The 24,126-nt window shown below is 42.1% G+C and overlaps 1 protein-coding gene across 1 annotated transcript in view; it reads right to left on the bottom strand.

The window, feature by feature from the left end:
* Positions 1-24,126, bottom strand: part of itga7 (integrin, alpha 7) — a 51,034-nt gene that overhangs the window by 18,105 nt on the left and 8,803 nt on the right. The window contains exons 2-14 of the mRNA XM_081357563.1: positions 17,092-17,213; positions 16,921-17,000; positions 14,069-14,324; positions 12,304-12,405; positions 11,859-12,066; positions 10,706-10,899; positions 9,654-9,742; positions 7,678-7,805; positions 7,469-7,564; positions 6,300-6,361; positions 6,048-6,217; positions 3,281-3,424; positions 93-208 (exon numbers count right to left, since the gene is read on the bottom strand). Coding sequence (XP_081213689.1) covers positions 93-208; positions 3,281-3,424; positions 6,048-6,217; positions 6,300-6,361; positions 7,469-7,564; positions 7,678-7,805; positions 9,654-9,742; positions 10,706-10,899; positions 11,859-12,066; positions 12,304-12,405; positions 14,069-14,324; positions 16,921-17,000; positions 17,092-17,213 — 1,767 coding nt within the window. The remainder of the gene's footprint in view (positions 1-92; positions 209-3,280; positions 3,425-6,047; positions 6,218-6,299; positions 6,362-7,468; positions 7,565-7,677; positions 7,806-9,653; positions 9,743-10,705; positions 10,900-11,858; positions 12,067-12,303; positions 12,406-14,068; positions 14,325-16,920; positions 17,001-17,091; positions 17,214-24,126) is intronic.

The following is a 24,126-nucleotide window of genomic DNA, read 5'->3' as shown; positions in this document are numbered from 1 at the left end:
GAAACATTTAGGAAACATGTCGACATTTAGGATGAGTCCTTGCCCATCTTTATAAATGCTCACATGACTGAGACATCACTTCAGAGACTTACCGCGGTAAAGGAGTGAAGGTGTTTGAAATGGGTGCTTTCGTGCCAAACTGGTAGACAAGCTGAAGGTTGCTCTGGCATATTTTATCCTCACCACACCCTTCCCTGACAAAATTAACCTGAGAACAGACAGAAAGCTTGCAGATTCATTTTTAATGTTATACTACTGGTTCCTGATGATTTGAATTCCCATTCGGTTAACATTATATAAGGGAAAAATTATAGACAGCTAGTCATTTTCACAAAATAAACCCTGAAATGAAGCAGACTGCTATCACATGACTACTTAAATGAATACATAGGCATGCAATACTGATTTTTTATTGAAATAAATAATATAGCAAATCTCAACTGTTTGATTGTTGTAAAATGTAACTATATTATCGCACAGCTTAAATGTGACTATAAGGCATGAAGATATTAAGATATTTTAAAGTCTCCCTGTGGTAAAATTCTAGTTTTTAATGTTGTTTATAAATCTATGTGGTGTTTTTAATATGCTTTAAGACAAACCATGTGTAAATTCATAAGTCGACACCATTGCTGAGTATTTTCTCCTTAAAACTGCAGTGAACCAAAGACAGTCTCAAAAACACGGTTTCTGACGTCACAAACTACATTGTAACCAATCAGATCAACGTGTGATCATCAACCAGTGGATCTCTGAGCTGAGTGAGTGAGTGGAAGCGGGGCTCATTTGCATATCCATAGATCCGCGCATACTAAATGAGGCAAGGGTGTCGAGTTACATTCAAGATATTTTAAGAAGTTCTACTGGAAAGGTTTGTTACTGCGGCCAAACAAAATCTGACGGAAAGCTCATTTCTTGAGATATTAACCATCTAACAACTTTAGATTTATGGCTTTGATTTTCTCACAGTTTTAGAGTAAAACGTGTTTTGGAAAATATATATTTCATATAAAAATTGAAAAAGGTATTTTTGTGCATTTTTCACAACAATAAATATTAGGGGTGTAACGATACACCAATGCCACGGTTCGGTTCATATCACGGTTTTGGAGCCACGGTTCGGTTCGGTTCGGTTCTGTTTGCTGTGGGGGCAGGGTTCATGGCAGGGCACCACCAGCAATAATAACACTAGATTCACTTTTAACTTAATAAAAACAACAACAACAATAATTTAACTTAACTTTATTAATTTTATACATTGGCTTCATGTTTTCTTTAGAGCAGTTAGCACACCTGAGTTAACTAAAATGAAATAGCCTAAATGTCTCCACTGACTAGTCAGAAATAAACTGCACACCTGAGTAGGGTTGCCAACTTCAGAAAAGTAAAATGCGGGACAATTGTGGTTCTTTATAGGAAAATGAGGGACACTCAAAATATTTACTGTATCGCACAATGTACATAATTTCAGTGTCTGCAAACTGTAGTTAAGTATAGGCTATGTTTAAAAGGTTATCAGACAAACACATTTGTATTGCTTAACCTATTTATGTACAATTTAATTCTAAAAATAATTTTAATGTCATACAAAAAAATATATGTCACATTACAAACAAACCACCATTCAAAATAACCGCATTTATCTGAAATGGAAAGCTTTTTTAACATTATACATAGGCCTACAGTTCAAAAGTTTGAGGTTAAGATTATTTTTTGGGGAAAGTAATTAAAGAAAGTAATTGCCTACTTTTATTCAGCAAGGATGCATTACATTAATCAAAAGTGACAATACATTTATAGTGTTACACAAGCTTTCTATTTCAAATAAATATCTTATGATCTTTACATTCATCAAAGAATCCTGGGGGGGTGGGAGGGGGGGAACAAAACCGTTTTAAACAAATAATAATCAGAAATGTTTTGTGAGCATATTATTCCCTCAGGTAGATTGCATGTTTTCTTGCGTGGCTGGATGTTGGACTCATGAACAATAATCACGTTGTTTGCATTCGCCAAAAGTGATTTGCCGAAATCAAAACGTGGACAGTGAAAGGAAATTACCGTTAGCGCGAGACGAGTCAGGCCTGAAGCGGAAGCGGCCAGACGGCAAAGGATTATGTTCGCAAATCAAACAATGATTAAAAAAAGCTGTGATATGTCATCATATTGGATGATGACAGGTGTCGGTGATCATTCTCAAGATTCGTGATCAGCACTGCTGCTGTTGCTGCTGTATCAATATCAGTCAGTGGTTGTGACCGCAGGGTCTTCAATCACAATATGCCGTGGCGTGGAGTTGCCATCCTGAAGTGCGTATGTAAACTCCCGAGCGTGATCGATCACCCAAATCACGTGACATGCACTTTTAGTAAATAATATTATAATAATATTTATTAAAACTACAGCTCTTATTAGTTGTTAAAAGTGTACTCATTAATTACTATTTAATCAAATGTCAAGGAAGAAAAAATAGTTTTGTGACAAAGTGAAGTGAGAGTTGGGCAGCAGGGGGCGGGGGGCGGGGCGCGTTCGGTTCGACATGAGAGTATCGCGGTTCGAACCGTGGCTGTTGTATCGCGGTTTTTCGGTTCGGTTTGAATATCGTTACACCCCTAATAAATATATAATTTTATTTCACTTTTTTTAAACTTTTCATGTCAGCAATAATCTTCCAAGTGCCGTCTTTAAAAAGAGACAGTATTTGTGACAGGGGTGGTGTGGCGCAGTGGATAAGACACATGCCTTTGGTGTGAGAGACCTGGGTTCGAATCCACTGTGAGACACCAATGTGTCCCTGAGCAAGACACTTAACCCCTAGTTGCTCCAGAGGCGTGCGACCTCTGACATATATAGCAATTGTAAGTCGCTTTGGATAAAAGCGTCAGCTAAATGAATAAATGTAAAATGTAAATATATTTATTGAAGTTTTCAGATCCATGCTCAGAAAGTGAATACATGTATTATAACCACTGCATAAATATAATTCAGTACCATAAAATCCCCTAAAAATACAAAACATTAAATAAAATAAAGTACAATCATTTCATTGAAATAATAATCAAAAAAGATTTCGGTCATTTATGACCAACACATGAACAGAGGGTTAAATGTGCAACCCTACACAAAACAGATATTAATCTAATGCAGGACATCTCTTTCTTGAGACAAATGCACAGTCTAGAGTCATTATACACAAACATCTGAACACAGAAATCACAACCAAAATCAGTAGACACACCACATCAGAAAGGGCGGATCATGTGAAGTGCATGTGTTGTACCTCAGAGTAGAGTGTGTTGGAGGGGCTGGGGCTCAGGACAGGGCTCAGCTGGTGTTTATGACCCGTGTGATGGACATGTCTGCTTCTCCGGATAGTGTGTGTGATCGCCAGAGACACGGGCCGCAGCTTGTCCAGAATGTTTTCCTGGTGAAACGAGAACAGAAGAGTTTATATAGCTTCACCTGATATTAACACGCGTCTCCTCTGACCACTTCATTGAGACACTCCTTTCATATTAGGAAATGCAGCTGCAGTAATATCGCAATGTGTTGGTGTTTTGGTGCAAAGTTTGAATCCCCTGTTTTCTGTTCAAGGTGTTGATTTTTCACAACATAAGGATTTTTACATAACGGGCAGAATTCAATAGCTGTGTCTTATCTGAAAAGTAACAGTAAACAAATTACAGTTCAAAATTACAGTAATTTATGCCTCACAAAGAATAACTTTTCTGAAATGAGATATTCTCAGTGACGTATGTGGCTGACAAATGCGACATCCGGAGCAGTACATGTGAGAGATTATAGAAGTTATGGCCTAATGGTTAGAGACTGGTAACCCGAAGGTTGCGGGTTCAATTCTCAATACCGGCAGTGTGTGTGTGTAAGTTCACTACTCCTAATGTGTGTGTACTAACTTGGATAGTTAAATGCAGAGGACATATTCCGAGTATGGGTTACCATACTTGGCGTTTACATCATGTCACTTTATATATTTCCTCTGGAGCGCTGAGCCGCTCGCTCTACCCAGAATGCCATTTGTGAATATGGGAAATAAGCAATATCTCTAAAATTATGGAGTTCAAATATTGTTGCTGCGAACTTTATACATAAATGCACAGTAAACATCAAATATAAGATAAATGAGGAGAAGAAAGGGGTAAAAAGAAGTTGAAAAAGCCTTCGCAGTGGTTTTTTTAACGAAAACATTTCGACACTGTTCACGCTGATGAGAGAGCTGTTTAGATGAATATCAATAACACAATAAACATGCAACAAAAATAACAGCGGTGAGAAAACAGCAGTGAAGAAAGCATCGGATCATAGCGAGGGGGAAATGTTTGTTGCACGAGTTCTGCAATTCAGCACTATCCAGTCCAGTCACGTGGGCCAACTGTAATTGAGACATTTATTCAAGAAATTAATAACAAACAGAAAGACAGAAAGAAAGCCTGAGGAAATGAGACACAGCTAAAGTTGTCCGGGATGCTTTCAGAATGCAAATATGCATTTCTGTAACAAATGCCATGGGCCCTATCTTCCATCCAGCGCAATTGACTTTGTTCACCGACGCATGTATCATTCCTATTTTGCACCCGACGGACAGTGGACTTTTCCCTCCACAGACGCACGTCGGTAAATTAGGAAATTAACTTGCGCTCCCGGGGGCGGATCAGGGAAGAGAGGAGGCGTGTTCCGGCGCAAACGTTCCCTGGTGCTATTTTGCAGTTTCAGAAAACAATTCCGCCACAGACCAGGAGAAAAAATAGGCATAAATCTAGCTTACACATTTACCCAAATTATCATACGCCTGTTTAACTGAAGCTAATTTGGGTGTGTTTCTCAGTCCCCAATGTCACTTCTCTGTGTTTTACGGCCCTGACGAGAACGTCGGTCTCCTCGGCTGTGAACCGCTCCTGGCAAATCCGCCGTTATAATAGCAATCCGCCATGGAACAAGCGCGCCTGCTCTTAAAGGGAATGTGAGATGACGCTCTGATTGGTTTATTTCACATTACGCCCAAACCACACCTATGAGTAATGAAGCGACTTCAGACCAACACATTTTAGATTTGCGTCGGGCGCAAGAGTCATTTATCCCGCCGGTATAATAGCAACAGCGCCCGAGACCCGCCCACAAAGTTACTTAGTATTCACGTTTGATACTTGCGTTTCAGATCGTTAAAATAGGGCCCATAATATTCAAGAATATTATTGATCTGCCTGCATTGACACTATTATACAAGAACTGAACTGAGCTGGACGATGACATCACGGTTTTCTTCAGAGCGGCTATATATAATAAATAAACTAAATTAATAACTTGTTTACAACAGAAATGAAACATCACTGAACTTACTTAAAGCAACACTAAGGAACTTTTCCTCTTCTGTCCCCCTACAGGTTGGAAGCGGAATTGTCCATTTCCGCTGTCGTAAATAATTTCGCCGCCCGCAGCCGACTGTCGCACACACGCGCGCTGTTTATCCAGCACCGGCTTAGGAATGAACGATGTCCACAGACAAGGTAGAGTATGTTGCATGATTTCATGAAAGTATGATGTATTGCGACATCAGAAACGAAGAAAAACTAATATCTATTGTAACGCTTGCCGTAAAGCAAGTCAGATTTGTAGTTTTCTTATGTCTCATTCGAACTACAGAAACGCAACCCGGTTTGGCAAGCTTGCATAGTGTGGTTATATCAGATATAGGGCTGCAAAGCAAATCCAGAAGTGCGGTTCACCCTGTTACGACTTGAACCACTGATACGATTTTGGAAACATTATTTTAAGGTAAAAAATGTTCCTTAGTGTTGCTTTAAGCTGGACTGTGATGCTATTTTCTTCTGGAAACAAACTTTGTTACATTATGTTCCTGTTATCTCTGTAAAGCTGCTTTGAAACGATCTGTATTGTAAAAAGCGCTATATAGATAAAGGTGACTAGACTTGACTTGACATTCACAAAATGTTTTAGACCCTGTTTCCACCTGTATTTAGTGCTTATCTTCATTCCAGGTGTAAAGAGGGCAACTGCATCTCTCGCTCTACCTGCACAACTAAAGTCACTGTTTGACAGTCCGGATGTTTTTGTCCTCGTAGCTCCACTTCCACAGAACGAACAAACTCTGGCTCTGATAAACTGCGGTCCAGGAACCGAACTCTGTGAGGAAGACTCAGCTTTCTGCGCTCCACGTCTGCCTCGAAATGAACACCGAGTGCTGATGAAACAGAAACGTTCAAACACACACGTACATCTCCACTTACAGCGAATGATGTGGTTGTAGACATGGGATTTCTTACTGATATGTGGCGAGTAGGAGTCCGGATAAGCGGTGTATGAGTAGCAGGCCTTCACGTCCATACTACATGAAGACAACACATAGTTACATAGGTACAGATTTACTGACACTCATTTTTTTTAAATATCAATTTGAAATGGATTTATCTATACTGTATGTAATGAATGTACACCGCCGTTCAAAAGTTTGGGATCTGTAAGATTTTTTATGCTTTTAAAAGAAGCCTCTTCTGTTCACCAAGGCTGCAGTTATTTGATTAAAAATACAACAACAACAAAAAAGTAATATTGTGAAATATTATTACAATTTAAAATAACTGTTTTCTATTTTAATGTATTTTAATATGTAATTTATTCCTGTGATCAAAGCTGAATTTTCAGCATCATTTCTCCAGTCTTCAGTGTCATGATCCTTCAGAAATCATTATAATATGGTGATTTGATGCTCAAAACGTTTATTATTATTATCATCATAAAAAAAATTCAGGATTCTTTGATGAATAGAAAGAACAGTATTTATCTGAAATAGAAAGCTTTTGTAATATTACACTCTACCGTTCAAAAGTTTGGGGTCAGAAGGAATATTTCTGAGGAGGGAGAAATAAAAGAAATCGATACTTTTATTCAGCAAGGATGCATTAAACTGATCAAAAGCTACAGTGAAGACATTTATAATGTTACAAAAGATTCTATTTTAAATAAATTAAACAGAAATTTCTATTCATCAAAGAATCCTGAAAAAATTTGTACAACATTGATAATAATCATAAATGTTTCTTGAGCATCAAATCATCATATTAGAGTGATTTCTGAAGGATCATGTGACACTGAAGACTGGAGTAATGATGCTGAAAAATCAGCTTTGATCACAGGAATAAATTACATTTTAAAATATATCCAAATAGAAAACGGTTATTTTTAATTGTCATAATATTGAACAATATTACTGTTTTTTTTGTTGTTGTTGTTGTTGTTGTTGTATTTTTACTCAAATAAATGCCGCCTTGTGAGCAGAAGAGACTTCTTTTAAAAACATAAAATCTTACAGATCCCAAACTGTTCAATGGCAGTGTGTGTATGATGAATCATTGTGCTTTTAATTTCCAAGTAAGATGTCATATATACACAATGATGAAGCACTGGAAAAAGTATGAGTAAAGTAACTTCTGACCAAACTCCATCTTGGCCCTGGCAGTTGTGCTGCGTGAGGTCGATGTCCTGAGGCTCGATGGAGATCTCTCGGATCACGTGAACCACTGGACGTGACCTGGCGGACAATCCACGAGTCAGAACAACTATCGCTGTGGCTTTAAATGACTGCCATTGCATCAGCTGTAACGTTTTCATGTGCAGCTCGAGTGTCTAAAACAGAGATCTCACCTGTAAAGCACAACCTGATCACTGAGGGAGCCGACAGCTAGATCTGGATAAAAATTCCCATCAACATCGAGTCCTCCAGATATGGAATAGCCCAGTCGCTTGACTCCGGCATTAAGCCCATCCAGAACCTTCACATGATGATAAATATACAGCTAATTAAATTCATAACACTGTGATGACACTGCTGTGTGAATATCAATAAATCTATTCAGTAAACAGAACCTTGAGCGTGTGACTGAAAGCTGTTCAGAATCAATATCACATGCTGTTGTTCTGAATATCTTATTATCTTAGCCTTGTAATGTTGCTTTAATCTTGGATAACTGACATTTTACACCATATTGCTTACATTTTTGCTCTGCCAATAAAAAAAACCCCCGTCATTACCATTGCACATTTCTGAGCAAACACACCATCGTGGTGTTTAGTTTCTGAATCAGTGTTTTCCAACAAATCAGTTGAATGAAGGATTCAGTGACTCACTCATAATACGCCCCCTACTGGTCTAACACTATAACCTGCAGAGAATCAGTGAACAGTCCCAGTGCTGTTAGATTGTTCTCAGACATTCACATTAGTGGACCAGAACTAATTGTTGAACAATATTGAATATTCAAGAACTGTTCACTGTATTAAACATTGTGACTCTACAGAACAACTCGTAAGTTGTTTTTCTCAATAAATAATTACAATATTTGCTAATGGAATATTTGGAAATGTAAAATTGGATTAATTTTACTGGCATGCTAAAGGAAATGATATGATTAACAGTCTTAAAACAAATGTTTTTGTGAAGCATCTCATGTGCCTAAGACTTTTTCAGCAGGTGTGTGTGTGTGTGAGAGAGAGAGAGAGAGAGAGAGAGAGAGAGAGAGAGTGAGTGAGTGAGTGAGTGAGTGAGTGAGTGAGTGAGTGAGTGAGTGAGTGAGTGAGTGAGTGAGTGAGTGAGTGAGAGAGAGAGTGAGTGAGTGAGTGAGTGAGTGAGTTAGTGAGTGAGTGAGTGAGAGAGACAGAGAGAGAGAGAGAGTGAGAGAGAGTGAGTGAGTGAGTGAGTGAGTGAGTGAGTGAGTGAGTAAGTGAGTGAGAGAGAGAGAGTGAGTGAGTGAGTGAGTGAGTGAGTGTGTTTGTTTGTGTGTGTGAGAGAGAGAGAGAAACTTTGTGTTTGTGTGTGTGTGTGTGTGTGTGTGTGTGTGTGTGTGTGTGTGAGAGAGAGAGAGTGAGTGAGTGAGTGAGTGAGTGAGAGAGAGAGTGAGTGAGTGAGTGAGTGAGAGAGAGAGTGAGTGAGAGAGACAGAGAGAGAGAGAGAGAGAGAGAGAGTGAGTGAGTGAGTGAGTGAGTGAGTGAGTGAGTGAGTGAGAGAGAGAGAGAGTGAGTGAGAGAGACAGAGAGAGAGAGAGAGAGAGAGAGAGTGAGTGAGTGAGTGAGTGAGTGAGTGAGTGAGTGAGAGAGAGAGAGTGAGTGATTGAGTGAGTGAGTAAGTGAGTGAGAGAGAGAGAGTGAGTGATTGAGTGAGTGAGTGAGTGAGTGAGTGTGTTTGTGTGTGAGAAAGAGAGAGAGAGTGAGTGAGTGAGTGAGTGAGTGAGTGAGTGAGTGAGTGAGTGAGTGAGTGAGTGAGTAAGTGAGTGAGAGAGAGAGAGTGAGTGATTGAGTGAGTGAGTAAGTGAGTGAGAGAGAGAGAGTGAGTGATTGAGTGAGTGAGTAAGTGAGTGAGAGAGAGAGAGTGAGTGATTGAGTGAGTGTGTTTGTGTGTGAGAAAGAGAGAGAGAGAAAGTTTGTGTTTGTGTGTATGTGTGTGAGAGAGAGAGAGTGAGTGAGTGAGTGAGTGAGTGAGTGAGTGAGTGAGTGAGTGAGTGAGTGAGTGAGTGAGTGAGTGTGTGTGTGTGTGTGTGTGTGTGTGTGTGTGTGTGTGTGTGTGTGTGTGTGTGTGTGTGTGTGTGTGTGCGTGTGTGTGTGTGTGTGTTAGAGAGAAAGTTTGCCTGCGAAGGTTTGGTATCAATGCCAGATGAAGAGCCACGGTAAATAAACACTTTCCCATCTCCATCAAACGGCGCTCCGACAGCAATGTCTGAAAACAAACACATTCAGATTCAATTTGACTAGATTTTACAGAAAATTATATACTGTACACAAGATGTGAGTACACCATTGTGTAATATCACTAAACTATCAAATAATATTTGATAATAATTGCATTATTTCTAAGATCACAAGTGGAGTATTTCCACTTATGAACAATCAAAAAAACAAATACAACAGAAAGACTATTCTTGAAAGTACAGAGGGAGATTAAAACGGGAGTTAGCCGGAGTCATTACTGACGTGTGTGCGTATACACACATCCGGTCTCCACAAACTCACAGGGAAGAGACATATGAAACATGAAGCCAAAAAAAACACACGATAATAAATCTATATTATTTATCTAAGTTCTTAAAGAATTCTCTGGTATTTTTCATTAGCATATGTGCATTTATTATGCAATGGTTAGCACAAGTAGCCTTTAGCATAGCATATAAATATAATTCCCCACTGGATCACAATCAGAAGTTTTTTCAGACTTTCGCTGGTGTCTATGAGTGAGTTTTGAGTTGTTGTTAATAAATGTTGAGGATAACAGGTAGCCTGATAAGAAAAAATGGAAAGTAGTGATAAAGTAATAGATTTAAATCTCAGTCATGGAAAGTGTATTGAGTTCCTATCGCGAGGCCTGTATTTTTAATACAGTAAATCTAATCAGAAAACGTTTTTAACTTTACATGAGAGAAAATACCCTACTGTTCAACTCAGAGGTAATGCAATTACTGTAAGTTTTAAAACTGGTTTCAATTGTTGGTTATGTTGCACAGAGGTGTACTTACTTTTGTTGCATACTGTAACTGTAATATGATATAACATAAAAAAGAGAGGATCAAATAATTAACTGTGTAACTTTGTACAAAGAACCGAACCTGGAGTTCAATCTAATCTGCTTTTCTGAGATTTCAAAATGGCAAAACACACTTGCCTATGTGTGTTATTTTGCTCTTACCTTCATAACCATCCCGGTCCAGATCTCCAGCGCTGCCGACGGTCATCCCAAACATGGAGTCATACGTTCCGTTGAGTCGGATCGGTCGGGCCTTTTCCCAGTGGCCGGCTGGGTTTAGAAACACATACACCGCTCCTCCAATCTCTGCCTTTCGGTCGAAGAAATTGGGAGCTCCCACTACAAGATCTGTCCAACTGTGGATGAAATCTTCCTGTTAGATGTTGAGCACATCAGCTTCACACAGGAGCACGTTAAGGGCCCTATTTTGAGGATCTAAGCTCATGGTCTAAAGTGCACTCAGTGTGTGTCCGAATCCACTTTTGCTAGTTTAACGACGGGAAAAATGGTTGATGCTCCCGGCGCATGGTCTAAAAGGGTTGTCGCTATTCTCTTAATGAGTAATGGGTGTGTTTTGTCCCTATTCTCTTGATGAGTAATGAGTGTGTTTTGGGCGTAACGTGAAATAAACCAGTTAGAGTCTCATCTCTCATTCCCTTTAAAAGCCAGTTGCGCTCGCGCCATGGCGGATTGGCTATTTACATGGAGGAATTTGCAAGCAGAAAAACGGAACGCTTCTCTAGTGAGGAAACGGATCTGCTCGTGCGCGACGTTAAAGCTGTGTGTGTGTGAGGTTAAAGTGCAAGCAGAACATCTACGGGGCAAGTCGGATTCCACTATATCTTTATGTGCACAATAATAATCTTTTACGTTGTAATCCTTATATTTTTAATATTTGGCTAGTTTGTGTGCTGCTGTGCGTCCTTGTGAGTAATAAGCAGAGTATGTGTGTGATAAGCAGAGTGTGTGTGTGTAATAAGCAGAGTGTAGCACGTCGTGGACCTGCCTATAGGCTCACATTACTAACACACTCTTTAAATAACAAAAAAAATACTGCGCCATTGACTTTAGACCAGGTTTCAGTTGGTCAATGGCTCAGTCTCTTTCAGATCCTCAAAATAGCAACGCTCCAACAGTGAGCCTGAACACACACCTTGTTCTCAGACCAGCAGCCCATGGGCATTTGCTATTTAAACAACGTGGCGCAGGACGTGAAAATGATAATAGCGTAGGGCTGAAACTAGCAAAACAAATTGGGTATTGTATTGCATACACCCGCATTGCGCCGGGTGTGTGATAGGGCCCTGTGTCTTACCCATCGCTGTTCAGATCAGCAGTGGCCACAGAATAACCGAAGGAGGAGGCCAGTTCCTCGCCCCACAGAATATGCTCAGGCATCAGCCGGTAGACGTTGTCCTTCCGCAGCAGAACCACGGCTCCTGTGTGATTAGCTCGAGGAGCTCCGGCCACCAACGTCAGCTCAGACTTACTCATGAGACCTTTGGCTGAGTCCACAGAGAAGCCTGGGACAGATTCACATCAACAAAGTGATGATTTTGAACCTGATTTCACATGATCTTGAGTGGGATTGAGGTATGCGAGTGTATCTTGAGTGGGATTGAGGTATGTGAGTGTATTCATGTTGTCAGGATACCACTATCAGCAGTCAATGCCAATACATTTGGAGATTGGAAATGAAAAACAATCTATTAAAATATTGCATAGAAAGAGTTCTGCCATAATGTTGTTTGTCTACAAACCCAGGTAGCTGTTGTGAGAGACGTCCTCAAAGGAGCTTTTGGACGGATCCAGAGTTTTATAGACCAGGGCGTCCTCAACAGGGCTGGCCATAAATAACAGCCCTGAGCGTACAGACAGGAGGACAGATACAGCAAGAGAATAGTTCAGATGATTTAGAGAAAATAATACACATCAATTCATCAAAAACAATTTGGGACAACTGCACAAATAAATAATGTGATAGCTGTCTTAAAGTCAAGTTAAGTCAAGTCAAGTCACCTTTATTTATATAGCGCTTTTTGCAATACAGATTGTATCAAAGCAGCTTCACATTGATAACATGAAAATAATACAACAAAGTTTGTTTCTAGAAGAAAATTGTCATCGTCCACCCTAAGTAAGGCAGATCAATAATATTGTTGAATATTAAATGTCCCCAACTAAGCAAGCCAAAAGCCAAGGCAACCAAGTCCCCCTGTAGTCAATCATTTTATCCCTTAAAACTCATCTTTGATCACCAAAATGACATATTTAAAAAAAAAATACTTGAAAAAGAATTCTTCATGTCTTAAAATATCTTGAATGTAACTCGACACCCTTCCCTCATTTAGTATATACGTTTCTATGAACATGCAAATGAGCCCCGCCTCCACTCACTCAGCTCAGAGATCCACTGGTTGACGATCACATGTTGACCTGGGGTGCGTTTCCCGAAAACATCGTTAGCAAACTATGGTCGCAAGTTCTGTCGTTATCAACATAGTTCAACAAATCAGTGTTTCCCGAAACCATCGTTCAAATGAACATTCGCAAACAGCATCGCAGTGTTGTGTGTTTGGAACGACAGCTCTCGACTTGTGGTTAGAAGAAGAGTTTCCTGTTTTCATGACATGTGGACTCAACACAATTCAGTGCAACCTATATCTTTTAATTAGAATACATACTGTTCAAATGTGTGAACGTGCTCTAGCCTATCATTGAATCTGGAAAAAGTCGTCAGATGCCAAGTCCGTAATTTATAGCAAAACATCTAGCATTAATTTGATCTCAAACAGATTCCTTAAAAGTAGTTAGCACTCCACCACGTACGTGACGTGATTAACAAACGTGATTCAACTACCAATTTGCAACAATACGGTTACGGGAAACAGTCGTGATTAGCTAGTTGAGTTCTTCAACAATGCATCGTACTACGGTAGTTAAGCAGCGAGTTATGGCATTGACAGCATTGTGCGGGAAACACACCCCTGGTTGGTTACAAGGTAGTTTGTGACGTCAGAAACACCAGCGATTTCAAAGCGTCTTTGGTTCACTGCAGTTTTAAGGAGAAAATACTCAGCAATGGTGTCGACTTATGAATTTACACATGGTTTGTCTTAAAGCAGATTAAAAACACCACATAGACATATAAACTACATTAAAAGCTTGATATTCACCGCAGGGGGACTTTATATATATAGACCTAGTCATAGGAAAACAATTAATCAATCCAATGTCTTAATATCATTTGTGGCCTTTATGTGACCATTTGGTTTCACTTTATTTTGACAGTCCACTTTAGACATTCTACTAACTATAAGTAACTTTGCAATGACAAGTCAACTAACTCTCATTAAAGTATTAGTAGACTGTTAGGTTAGCGTTCGGGTTAGTACAATTAGTTGAAATGTAGTTGCAAAGTTACTTATAGTCAGTAGAATGTCTAAAGTGAACTCAAAATAAAGTGTTACCAATCGTTTAAATGAGTGGTCCAATATAACGTCGAAAAGCTCTCAATCCCATTACCTTTCCAGTTGTAGGTACCCGGAGCCCCAAACAGTATGTAGTTTTTGTCCGGTGTGAAGCTAGCAGACAGACCCTGCTGACAGAACCCAAACTGATCGTGTCCATGAGCACGACCTTCGCAAAACTTCCACTCTCCCCCGTCCAGATCATCTCGCTCAGTCAAATCCTCACTCAGCACATAACAGCGTCCGATCGGGTCACGTGTCTCAAACGACTGGTTGACATGTTGTCTGAGCTCATAGAGGTGAGCACATGTCTGTGAGATGACATCAGAACAAAAACAGGACACATTTAGGACACATGCCATAATGACCTTGGTCCCATTCTACCCTATTTTTATTTGATTGACCAACCAGTGGTGAACTAAGTTATTGAGTTGCATTGAATTCCATGTTCTCATTATCTGAGGCTTCTAGGCAAGACGTGAATTCGGACAATCTCAGTGCCGAATCAGCTCTATTCCATCAATAAGAATTTGTGCAAAGAACTGTGGGTGTTTTGAGGACATGAAGGACACGCTTGATGCATCCTTCAAAAAATGCTAAATGAAGGATGCTAAAAGAAGGTTGCATTCTCAGGGATCTTTAAAATTGAGATGGTCTTTGACGGCGCTTGCCAGTGTTACGACCCTGTCTTTTTATTCTATACCTGATGGTGGCAATATAACATCCGACTGTGACGTCACTGTTAATTAGATCATTAATGGGTGGAGAGTTTAAATGTTTGGACTGATCTACCCAACGTTACTTCTGGTGGAACGAAGTTCTCCAGAGAAGTCATTTGCTCCAATTTGTTTATTATTTACCAACATTCATTACCCCATTGGACTATAATTTTGTCTTGTTTATTTAAATCCCTAGACATGGTGTAATATTTCTGTAACAGATCATTTTTTTCTTAATAAACAATCTTGCAATGCAAACCATTCTTTTGTATGCGTAATCCTCTTTATGTTACAGTCGGGAACGAGCCAAGGTTACTAGGATGCAGCCAGCGGTTACATCCGAAATCGAATACTTCCCTACTATATAGCGTGCAAAAAAAGTATGCAAAAAGAGTAGTATGTCCGAATACATAGTATTGGAAGAACAGTAGGCGAAAAGTACCCGGATGACCTACTACTTCTGGCGAGATTCTGAAGTGTGCATATGATGGACGCTTTACTATCCCATGAGGCCACGGGAGAAGATTTATAAATGGCGGTGACACTGGTAGGTCACATGATAATGACAACATGGCGGATATAGTATGTCCGGATTACATTCATACTTCCCATATTCATACTAAACGGTCCTGAAGAAATTTCAAATTCAAATGTAGTTCCTACTCAGAGAGTATGCGATTTCGGACGCACCGAAAGATTAGCCCTGATCAATAATACCTGACCCAGCTAATCAAGGAGTTCAAATTTACTTCAAAGAAGCAAGCATGTGTGCTGGAGCAGGATTGGAGATGAAATCTGCATGTAATTATCCCTCCAGGAGCAGGCGTAACCCCTCCGGTCCTACTCGTTCCCTGGTGCTATTTTGCAGTTTCAGAAAACAATTCCGCCACAGACCAGGAGAAAAGCAAAGTCTAAAGTCAGTGGCGCGTTGTGCATGTTATTCAGATGCTATTTTAAGGGCACATGCTTGGCCATAATCAATGTAGCGTGAGCACAACGCACATACATTTTGCTTATCTCATCTACACACAGACACAGAAGTTCACATTTTTAGAAAACCATACATTATTACAAGGAAAAATATTCCACACGAGGGAAGTCATTGTTGTGTCCATGAAGATGTGAAAAAATAGGCATAAATCTAGCTTACACATTTACCCAAATTATTATACGCCTGTTTAAGCAAAGCTAATTTGGGTGTGTTTCTCAGTCCCCAATGTCACTTCTCTGTGTTTTACGGCCCTGACGAGAACGTCGGTCTCCTCGGCTGTGAACCGCTCCTGGCAAATCCGCCGTTATAATAGCAATCCGCCATGGAACAAGCGCGCCTGCTCTTAAAGGGAATGTGAGATGACGCTCTGATTGGTTTATTTCACGTTACGCCCAAACCACACCTATGAGTAATGAAGCGACTTCAGACCAACACATTTTAGATTTGCGTCGGGTGCAAGAGTCATTTATCCCGCCGGTATAATAGCAACAGCGCCGAGATCCGCCCACAAAGTTACTTGCGTTTCGCGTTTGATACTTGCGTTTCAGATCGTTAAAATAGGCTCAGTAGACTCGTAGTCTTTTAAACAGGTATCTGAAATAATAAACTATGTGCAATCTAGTGTTGTCGAACATAATCCATAATCTCAATCATCTCTCCGATAGTGAGTTGATGCACAAACCCGCGTCCCTTTACTCACTTGTTTCATTTGCTCTGGGTGAATATTGTTGGTGTTACAGGGCTTGCATTACGGCGAGGGATTGCGTGTATTGAGCATAATTTTACTCATTCCCGTAGATTCCCGACACCCAAAGTGCGCGCACATAAAGACAAGTGTTGGCTATATAAAACAGTATAAGGGGTCCGTGCATCAGGTCTTAAAGCGACAGCAGCCTAATATACCGGCTGCCAAATTATGACAGAATATTAAAAATATCTATACGTCAACATTGTGGCCTGTGAAAACACTGAGTGGCTTGTAACTTTGGACAAACCACTAAGTCCGAGCCGGACTCGACCCAAGTGTGCGGCATTGGGAGGCGGGTGCTAACAAGGACGTGAAATACCACAGTCTCTATCTCTCACTAGCTGGCCTCCGTTACACAGGGTTTATAAACTCTACTGCAGGATTTTATACACAGACAATGATTGCTTCACATCAGATCTGTCTGATCTACCTGTCACACATATACTCACCACCACTTTTCCACCAATCCCTTGACTTTTGACTGTGACTCCCAACCACTGGTTGTCTTTGCTCTCCTGTTCCAGACTCACTTGAGAAAACAAGAAACATTTTTCCTTGAATGGACACTTAGCTTAGCAGAGATAATAGTTGATCACATGAAAATGAAGCTGAAGTGTTACCATTTCCATCGATGTCCACTCGTTCACACTTCTCCGATGTAACCGGACAGCGATACAGGGCACCGGGACGGCTGGTCTGCAAAGTTCCCACGCCTCGGGCCTGAGGAGCCCCAACCAATATCCTGCAGAGAAGAACAAGAATTATTTTTTTTTAAATGAAAAAAATTGAGTGTTCATTGGAAGGGTCCAAGACATACCTGTCAACCCTCCCGTTTTTCCCGGGATTCTCCCGTATTTTACATTGCTATCCCGCTATCATCCCGTTTAAATATTTTCCCGTATTTCTCCCGTATTTTTAATCTTTCTATAATTTCTTTTAAAAAATCCCAAAGGGCGCAAACCAGTTAAGCGGAAATCCCGCCCTGCAGCTAATTTCATTGGTTAAGGTTACAATGACGGGTAGGTTTTGGGGTCAGTGTTTGGTGTAGGCAATACTGGGCAATTCCACGCAAAACTGTCACATCCATAACGCCAACACAATGCCATGGTATTTAGTTGGCGTTATGGATGTGACAGTTTTGCGCGGAATTGCCCTACTGTGATTCACATGACCAATAAAATCTTTAGAATCGGCTGCAGGGCTGGATTTCCACTGAAGTAGTTTGGGGGAAAAAATCGCGCAAAGAACAGCAGCATCCGAGGATGGATGAACATGAGAGAGATGGCATTAACACACGCAATTATGTCAAAATGTCCGTTTTGTCGAGTATCCTCATAAGAACAGTCTGAGCAGTCTATTAGTTAAGAAAAAAAAAGTCGTAAATGAAAGTAAAGAGTTGTGAGAGAATGAGACGCGTGTGAGATCCGTCAGCGGCTGTTTTTAAAGAGACAGTAGCCAATAAAGCTTTCTGTCAGTAAAGTTAATCAAAGAACAAAGGTAACAGAGAAAAGCACTCACTGCTCTTGACTAAAGATCTTTTTTTACTTTAATAAGGATTAATCTATGTACAATTTAAATTGTATGCAGTGCAAACTGTTTGTTAACTTCAATTTCTGTATATTTTTCCTACCTGTTAGACAAATATTTAAAATATACTGTTTTATGTTTTTCTACATTAATTTGGAGATTAATTGTGAAATGATTACATTATAAAATGTAAGTTTTTTTAATGGCAATTAATCGTGATTAATTAATGTAGTTAATTGTTGCAATTGATAAAAATAAATAAAGAAACATGAATAAGTCTTATGTTTATTTTAATTGAATAGTATGTATGTATTTATTTATGTTAATATCTGCGCAATTAATGTCTATTTAGCCTGCCTCTGCCATTCCCCCCCCGCCATCCCCCCCCCCCGCGCCATTCCCCCCCCCGCGTTCAGATTTCCCGTATTTTGGTATCCAAATGTTGACAGGTATGGTCCAAGACCCCAGGACTTTTGTCGCACTTGAACCATGAATACACACACACACACAAAAAATGGGTAACACTTTACTTGAAGGGGTGTGCATAAGACTGACATGACACATGTCATGAATATGAAGGAGGTTTTATGCATGTTAATGACAACTGTCATTAAGTGTCATTCGCTCAATTATGACATTTTTAATGCAAAGATGACATTGTTTGAGATGTCTTTGTCATGACAACTTGACATAAACCAATACATCATAACCTGCCTGAAAGTAGAAAGTATAGAAAATAGTTTCTTAAGTTTGATGATTAATCTGCTATGTCATGTTTATGACACATATATGACAGGTTATGTTGTTTTGGTAATGTCTTCATGACAAAGACATTGACAGGTTATGATGTATTGGTTTATGTCAAGTTGTCATAACAAAGACATCTCAAACAATGTCACCTTTGCATTAAAAATGTCATAATTGAGCGAATGACAGTTGTCATTAACATGCATAAATCCTCCTTCATATTCATGACATGTGTCATGTCAGTCTTATACACACCCCTTCAAGTAAAGTGTTACCAAAAAATGTAATGGATTCGAGGAGTTTTGTGGCTGAATTTAAAAAAAGTAACAAATCCTTCCCTCGCAGGTCAATCTGACCCCCTTAGGAATGAATGGAACGCGAGGAATGCTTCAGTACACACAGAAAACCTAAAAATGCTCAAAATTCAAACTAAAAATGCTAAAACTTTACCAAAAATGTATTTTATAAATGTCTACATGTCTTTCTGAATGCATACTGAATGACTTTAGGACCCAGAGGAACAGCTCATTTGCTCCATATAGAGCTATAAGGCCATCTAGAGTCATGAATATCATCTTATATTATTTATTTTCCACAAGACTTCGGCAAAGACACACAATGTAAGATATTTTGAGCTAAATTAAAAGGTTTATGCATGAAATTGTGAGTTATTCTGAATATAAGTTTTAAAGAATGTGTGGAATGTGCTTAAATTACTATTTATTTATTTATTATTTATTGATCAAATCTAGTAATTTAACCCTTGTGCATTGTTCAAATTCACTAACCTTTCGTTATGTTCGTGGCTGAAAACAGCCACTACTTTAAACTGCTGTAAAAATGGTGTAACACACACACACAAACACACACACAAATATGCTATTATACTCCATATAACTCCATGTAAAAGCCAGAAATTAAGCTTTTTTTTGCACAGGCCTATCTAAAGGGTTAATGGTGCCACCTGGTTATCAACAGTAAAAATGACCAATTTTACCTCTTCCCAACAGGGAAAACCACCAACAATCAAAAATGCATGATTATATGGTGTCATGGCTTTGCAATCAAAAAATGTGGTTATAATGGAAGTCAATGGGGCAAAAACAGCCACAAACAGTAAATGAGAGAGAAAAAGTTCAAATCTAATGCTGCACAAAAACTAACAATGCATAAAAACCAAAGTTGTTTCTAATCTTTGACATGTCCAAGACTGTGATAAAAGGTAAAAAAAAATCCAGTCAACATTAACATTTTATATTGAAAATAAGTCATTTTTCAGCCACGAACATAACGAAAGGGTAGTGAATTTGCCCACAGTGTACTGTTGAGTTTTTGAAAAATTTCAAAGCATTTTCCCAAAATATGTGTCAAAATAAGATTTGTCACCAAAAATCATTCCATTTGCTGAAACACAGAGAAAGTTATGGCCAAATTAAGACTCAAAAATACCCCGTAGTGGATGAAAACATCCCCAACAGCACATAAGGGTTAAAGGTAAATAAAATAACAAAAAAAATGCATTTAAAAATGGAAAAAATAGTATCAAAATGAAATAAAAATAAGCTATCTGTCAGGCTGCAGGGTAGATGAAGTAGGAGGCAAACTCGCAGATGAAGTAATCCAAGGTTTTAATTCACAATCTCACAAAAACAAGGAACAGGGAGCAGGTGCTCAGGCAAAGATCGCCTAACATAAAACATTGACCGACCAGTGAGAACTGAAAGACAGGAACTTAAATACACAGATGACAACGAGTGAAGACAGGTGACGGTGATGAAGAACAATGGCTAATAACTAAACAGGTGACAGAGATGATGATGACCAGGTGCAGGTGATGATGACTGGGAATTCTGGGAAGTGTAGTGCAGACAGGACGATGACAGACGGTGAATGTGACATTACTCCCCCCTCCCGGTAGGCGCGACGTCGCGCCGTAGAAAGACCAAGGGGGTGGGAGGGTGGGCGCCCTGGAGGCTGACGGGGAAGACAAGGCAAGGGAGACAAGGCAGGAAGCCTCCAGGGCGGAGCAGACTGTGGGTGTGGTCAGGACGGAGACAACCCCTTGGGCGGCCATGGCGGTGCGGACCCTTCGGGCGGCCATGGCGGTGAAGCCCCTTCGGGTGGCCATGGCGGTGAAGCCCCTTCGGGTGGCCATGGCGGAGAAGCCCCTTCGGGTGGCCATGGCGGAGAAGCCCCTTCGGGTGGCCATGGCGGAGAAGCCCCTTCGGGCGGCCATGGCGGTGCGGACCCTTCGGGTGGCCATGGCGGAGACGACCCCTCAGGTGGCCATGGCGAAGACGACCCTTCGGGTGGCCACGGCGGTGAAGACCCCTCGGGTGGCCATGGCGGAGAAGACCCTTCGGGTGGCCATGGCGGAGAAGACCCTTCGGGTGGCCAAGGTGGTGAGGACCCCTCAGGTGGCCATGGCCCCTCGAGTGGCCAGGACGGAGCCCTATGGCCCCCCCCCCAAAAATACTTGGGAAAAGTCCCGGGTACCAGAGAGGGCTCGGTGCAGGGCAGCGACGAGGGCTCGGTGCTGGGTAGATCCAGCGACGAGGGCTCGGTGCTGGGCAGATCCAGCGACGAGGGCTCGGTGCTGGGCAGATCCAGCGACGAGGGCTCGGTGCTGGGCAGATCCAGCGACGAGGGCTTTGTGCTGGGCAGATCCAGCGGTGAGGGCCTTGTGCTGGGCAGATCCAGCGGTGAGGGCTTTGTGCTGGGCTGGACCAGCGGTGAAGGCTTTGTGCTGGGCAGGACCAGCGGTGAAGGCTTTGTGCTGGGCAGGACCAGCGGTGAAGGCTTTGTGCTGGGCAGGACCAGCGGTGAAGGCTTTGTGCTGGGCAGGACCAGCGGTGAAGGCTTTGTGCTGGGCAGGACCAGCGGTGAAGGCTTTGTGCTGGGCGGAACCAGCGGCGAAGAGGGCTCTGAGCTGGGCGGAACCAGCGGCGAAGAGGGCTCTGAGCTGGGCGGAACCAGCGGTGAAGAGGGCTCTGAGCTGGGCGGAACCAGCGGCGAAGAGGGCTCTGAGCTGGGCAGGACCAGCGGCGAAGAAGGCTCTGAGCTGGGCGGGACCAGCGGCGAAGAAGGCTCTGAGCTGGGCGGAACCAGCGGCGAAGAGGGCTCTGAGCTGGGCGGAACCAGCGGCGAAGAGGGCTTTGTGCTGGGCGGAACCAGCGGCGAAGAGGGCTCTGAGCTGGGCGGAACCAGCGGCGAAGAGGGCTCTGAGCTGGGCGGAACCAGCGGCGAAGAGGGCTCTGAGCTGGGCGGGACCAGCGGCGAAGAGGGCTCTGAGCTGGGCGGGACCAGCGGCGAAGAAGGCTCTGAGCTGGGCGGGACCAGCGGCGAAGAAGGCTCTGAGCTGGGCGGAACCAGCGGCGAAGAGGGCTTTGTGCTGGGCGGAACCAGCGGCGAAGAGGGCTCTGAGCTGGGCGGAACCAGCGGCGAAGAGGGCTCTGAGCTGGGCGGAACCAGCGGCGAAGAGGGCTCTGAGCTGGGCGGGACCAGCGGCGAAGAGGGCTCTGAGCTGGGCGGGACCAGCGGCGAAGAAGGCTCTGAGCTGGGCGGGACCAGCGGCGAAGAAGGCTCTGAGCTGGGCGGAACCAGCGGCGAAGAGGGCTTTGTGCTGGGCGGAACCAGCGGCGAAGAGGGCTCTGAGCTGGGCGGAACCAGCGGCGAAGAGGGCTCTGAGCTGGACGGAACCAGCGGCGAAGGGAGCTTCAAGCTCGGCGGAATAAAAGAAAACAAAATCTCTGCGGGCATGACGCTGTCAGACTTTAGCTCGGCGGGCATGAAGCTCACTGTCTCAGGCGCGGCGGGCATGACGCTCACTGTCTCAGGCGCGGCGGGCATGACGCTCACTGTCTCAGGCGCGGCGGGCATGACGCATACTGCCTTGGCTTCGGCAGATCTGGCGTGAAGTGCAGGCTCAGCTGGACTGGCGTGACGTGCTGGCTCGGCTGGACTGGCGTGAAGTGCAGGCTCGGCTGGACTGATGAGAGGAGGGAGATCAGAGAAGTCATCATCTCTGGAGATGTGTTTGATTCTGCAGACGACTGGCTCAGGTTCTGGTTGGACGTGGGGATGTTGGTGCTGAAAAAAGTGTCTGGCCCCATATCGCCCATATCCTCCCCTGTGACCTCCACGGATCCCCCTGAACACAGCTTGGCGGGTTCCCACAAAGGCCTGCTTCCAGATCTCCATCTTCTTTTCTTTTTATTTATGGTCGGTCAATCTGTCAGGCTGCAGGGTAGATGAAGTAGGAGGCAAACTCGCAGATGAAGTAATCCAAGGTTTTAATTCACAATCTCACAAAAACAAGGAACAGGGAGCATGTGCTCAGGCAAAGATCGCCTAACATAAAACATTGACCGACCAGTGAGAACTGAAAGACAGGAACTTAAATACACAGATGACAACGAGTGAAGACAGGTGACGGTGATGAAGAACAATGGCTAATAACTAAACAGGTGACAGAGATGATGATGACCAGGTGCAGGTGATGATGACTGGGAATTCTGGGAAGTGTAGTGCAGACAGGACGATGACAGACGGTGAATGTGACACTATCTAGACAAAAAAAAAAAAAAAAGATATAATTTTAGGGCTCTGGGTTATTTTGACCCGCGAGGGAAGGATGAGGGTTAAATGCTGTTTCTAGCCTAACTCATAAACACGGTTTATTAATAACTTACTTTACTAGAGCTGCCACACTGGCACTGTCTAATCTCTCCCACTCATCGTAATCCCAGTGATCCATCTACGGATCTACGGACTTCTCTTGCTTTGGCTAAGGTTATCGCTCCACCATCAGCCAAACACTGAACAAGAATGATGTACATTAAAACAACATAAAGGGCCCTATCTTGCACCCAGCGCAATTGACTTTGTACAGCGACGCATGTATCATTCCTATTTTGCACCCGCGCAAAGCGCGTTTTTCCCTCCACAGAAGCACGTCGCTAAACTAGGGAATGAACTTGCGCTCCCTGGGCGGTTCAGTGCAAAAAAGGAGGCGTGTTCTGGCGCAAACGTTCCTTCATGCTATTTTGCAGGTTTAGAAAACAATTGCGCCACTAACCAGGATAAAATAGTTTAAAGTCAGTGGCGCGTTGCGCATGTTATTCATATGCTATTTTAAGGGCGCATGCTTGGCCATAATCAATGTAGCGTGTGCACAACGCGCATACACTTTGATTCTCTCATCTACACAGAAGCAGCAGTTTTCATTTTTGCAAATCATACATTATTACGATAGATAGATAGATAGATAGATAGATAGATAGATAGATAGATAGATAGATAGATAGATAGATAGATAGATAGATAGATAGATAGATAGATAGACAATTTATTATAAAAGCATACATCTATCTATCTTACAC

This window comes from Scardinius erythrophthalmus (assembly GCF_964197995.2).
Source record: "Scardinius erythrophthalmus genome assembly, chromosome: 25".
Lineage (NCBI taxonomy): Eukaryota > Metazoa > Chordata > Actinopteri > Cypriniformes > Leuciscidae > Scardinius > Scardinius erythrophthalmus.
Note: the sequence above shows the minus strand (reverse complement) of the source record. Positions and strands in the feature narration are given on the sequence as shown.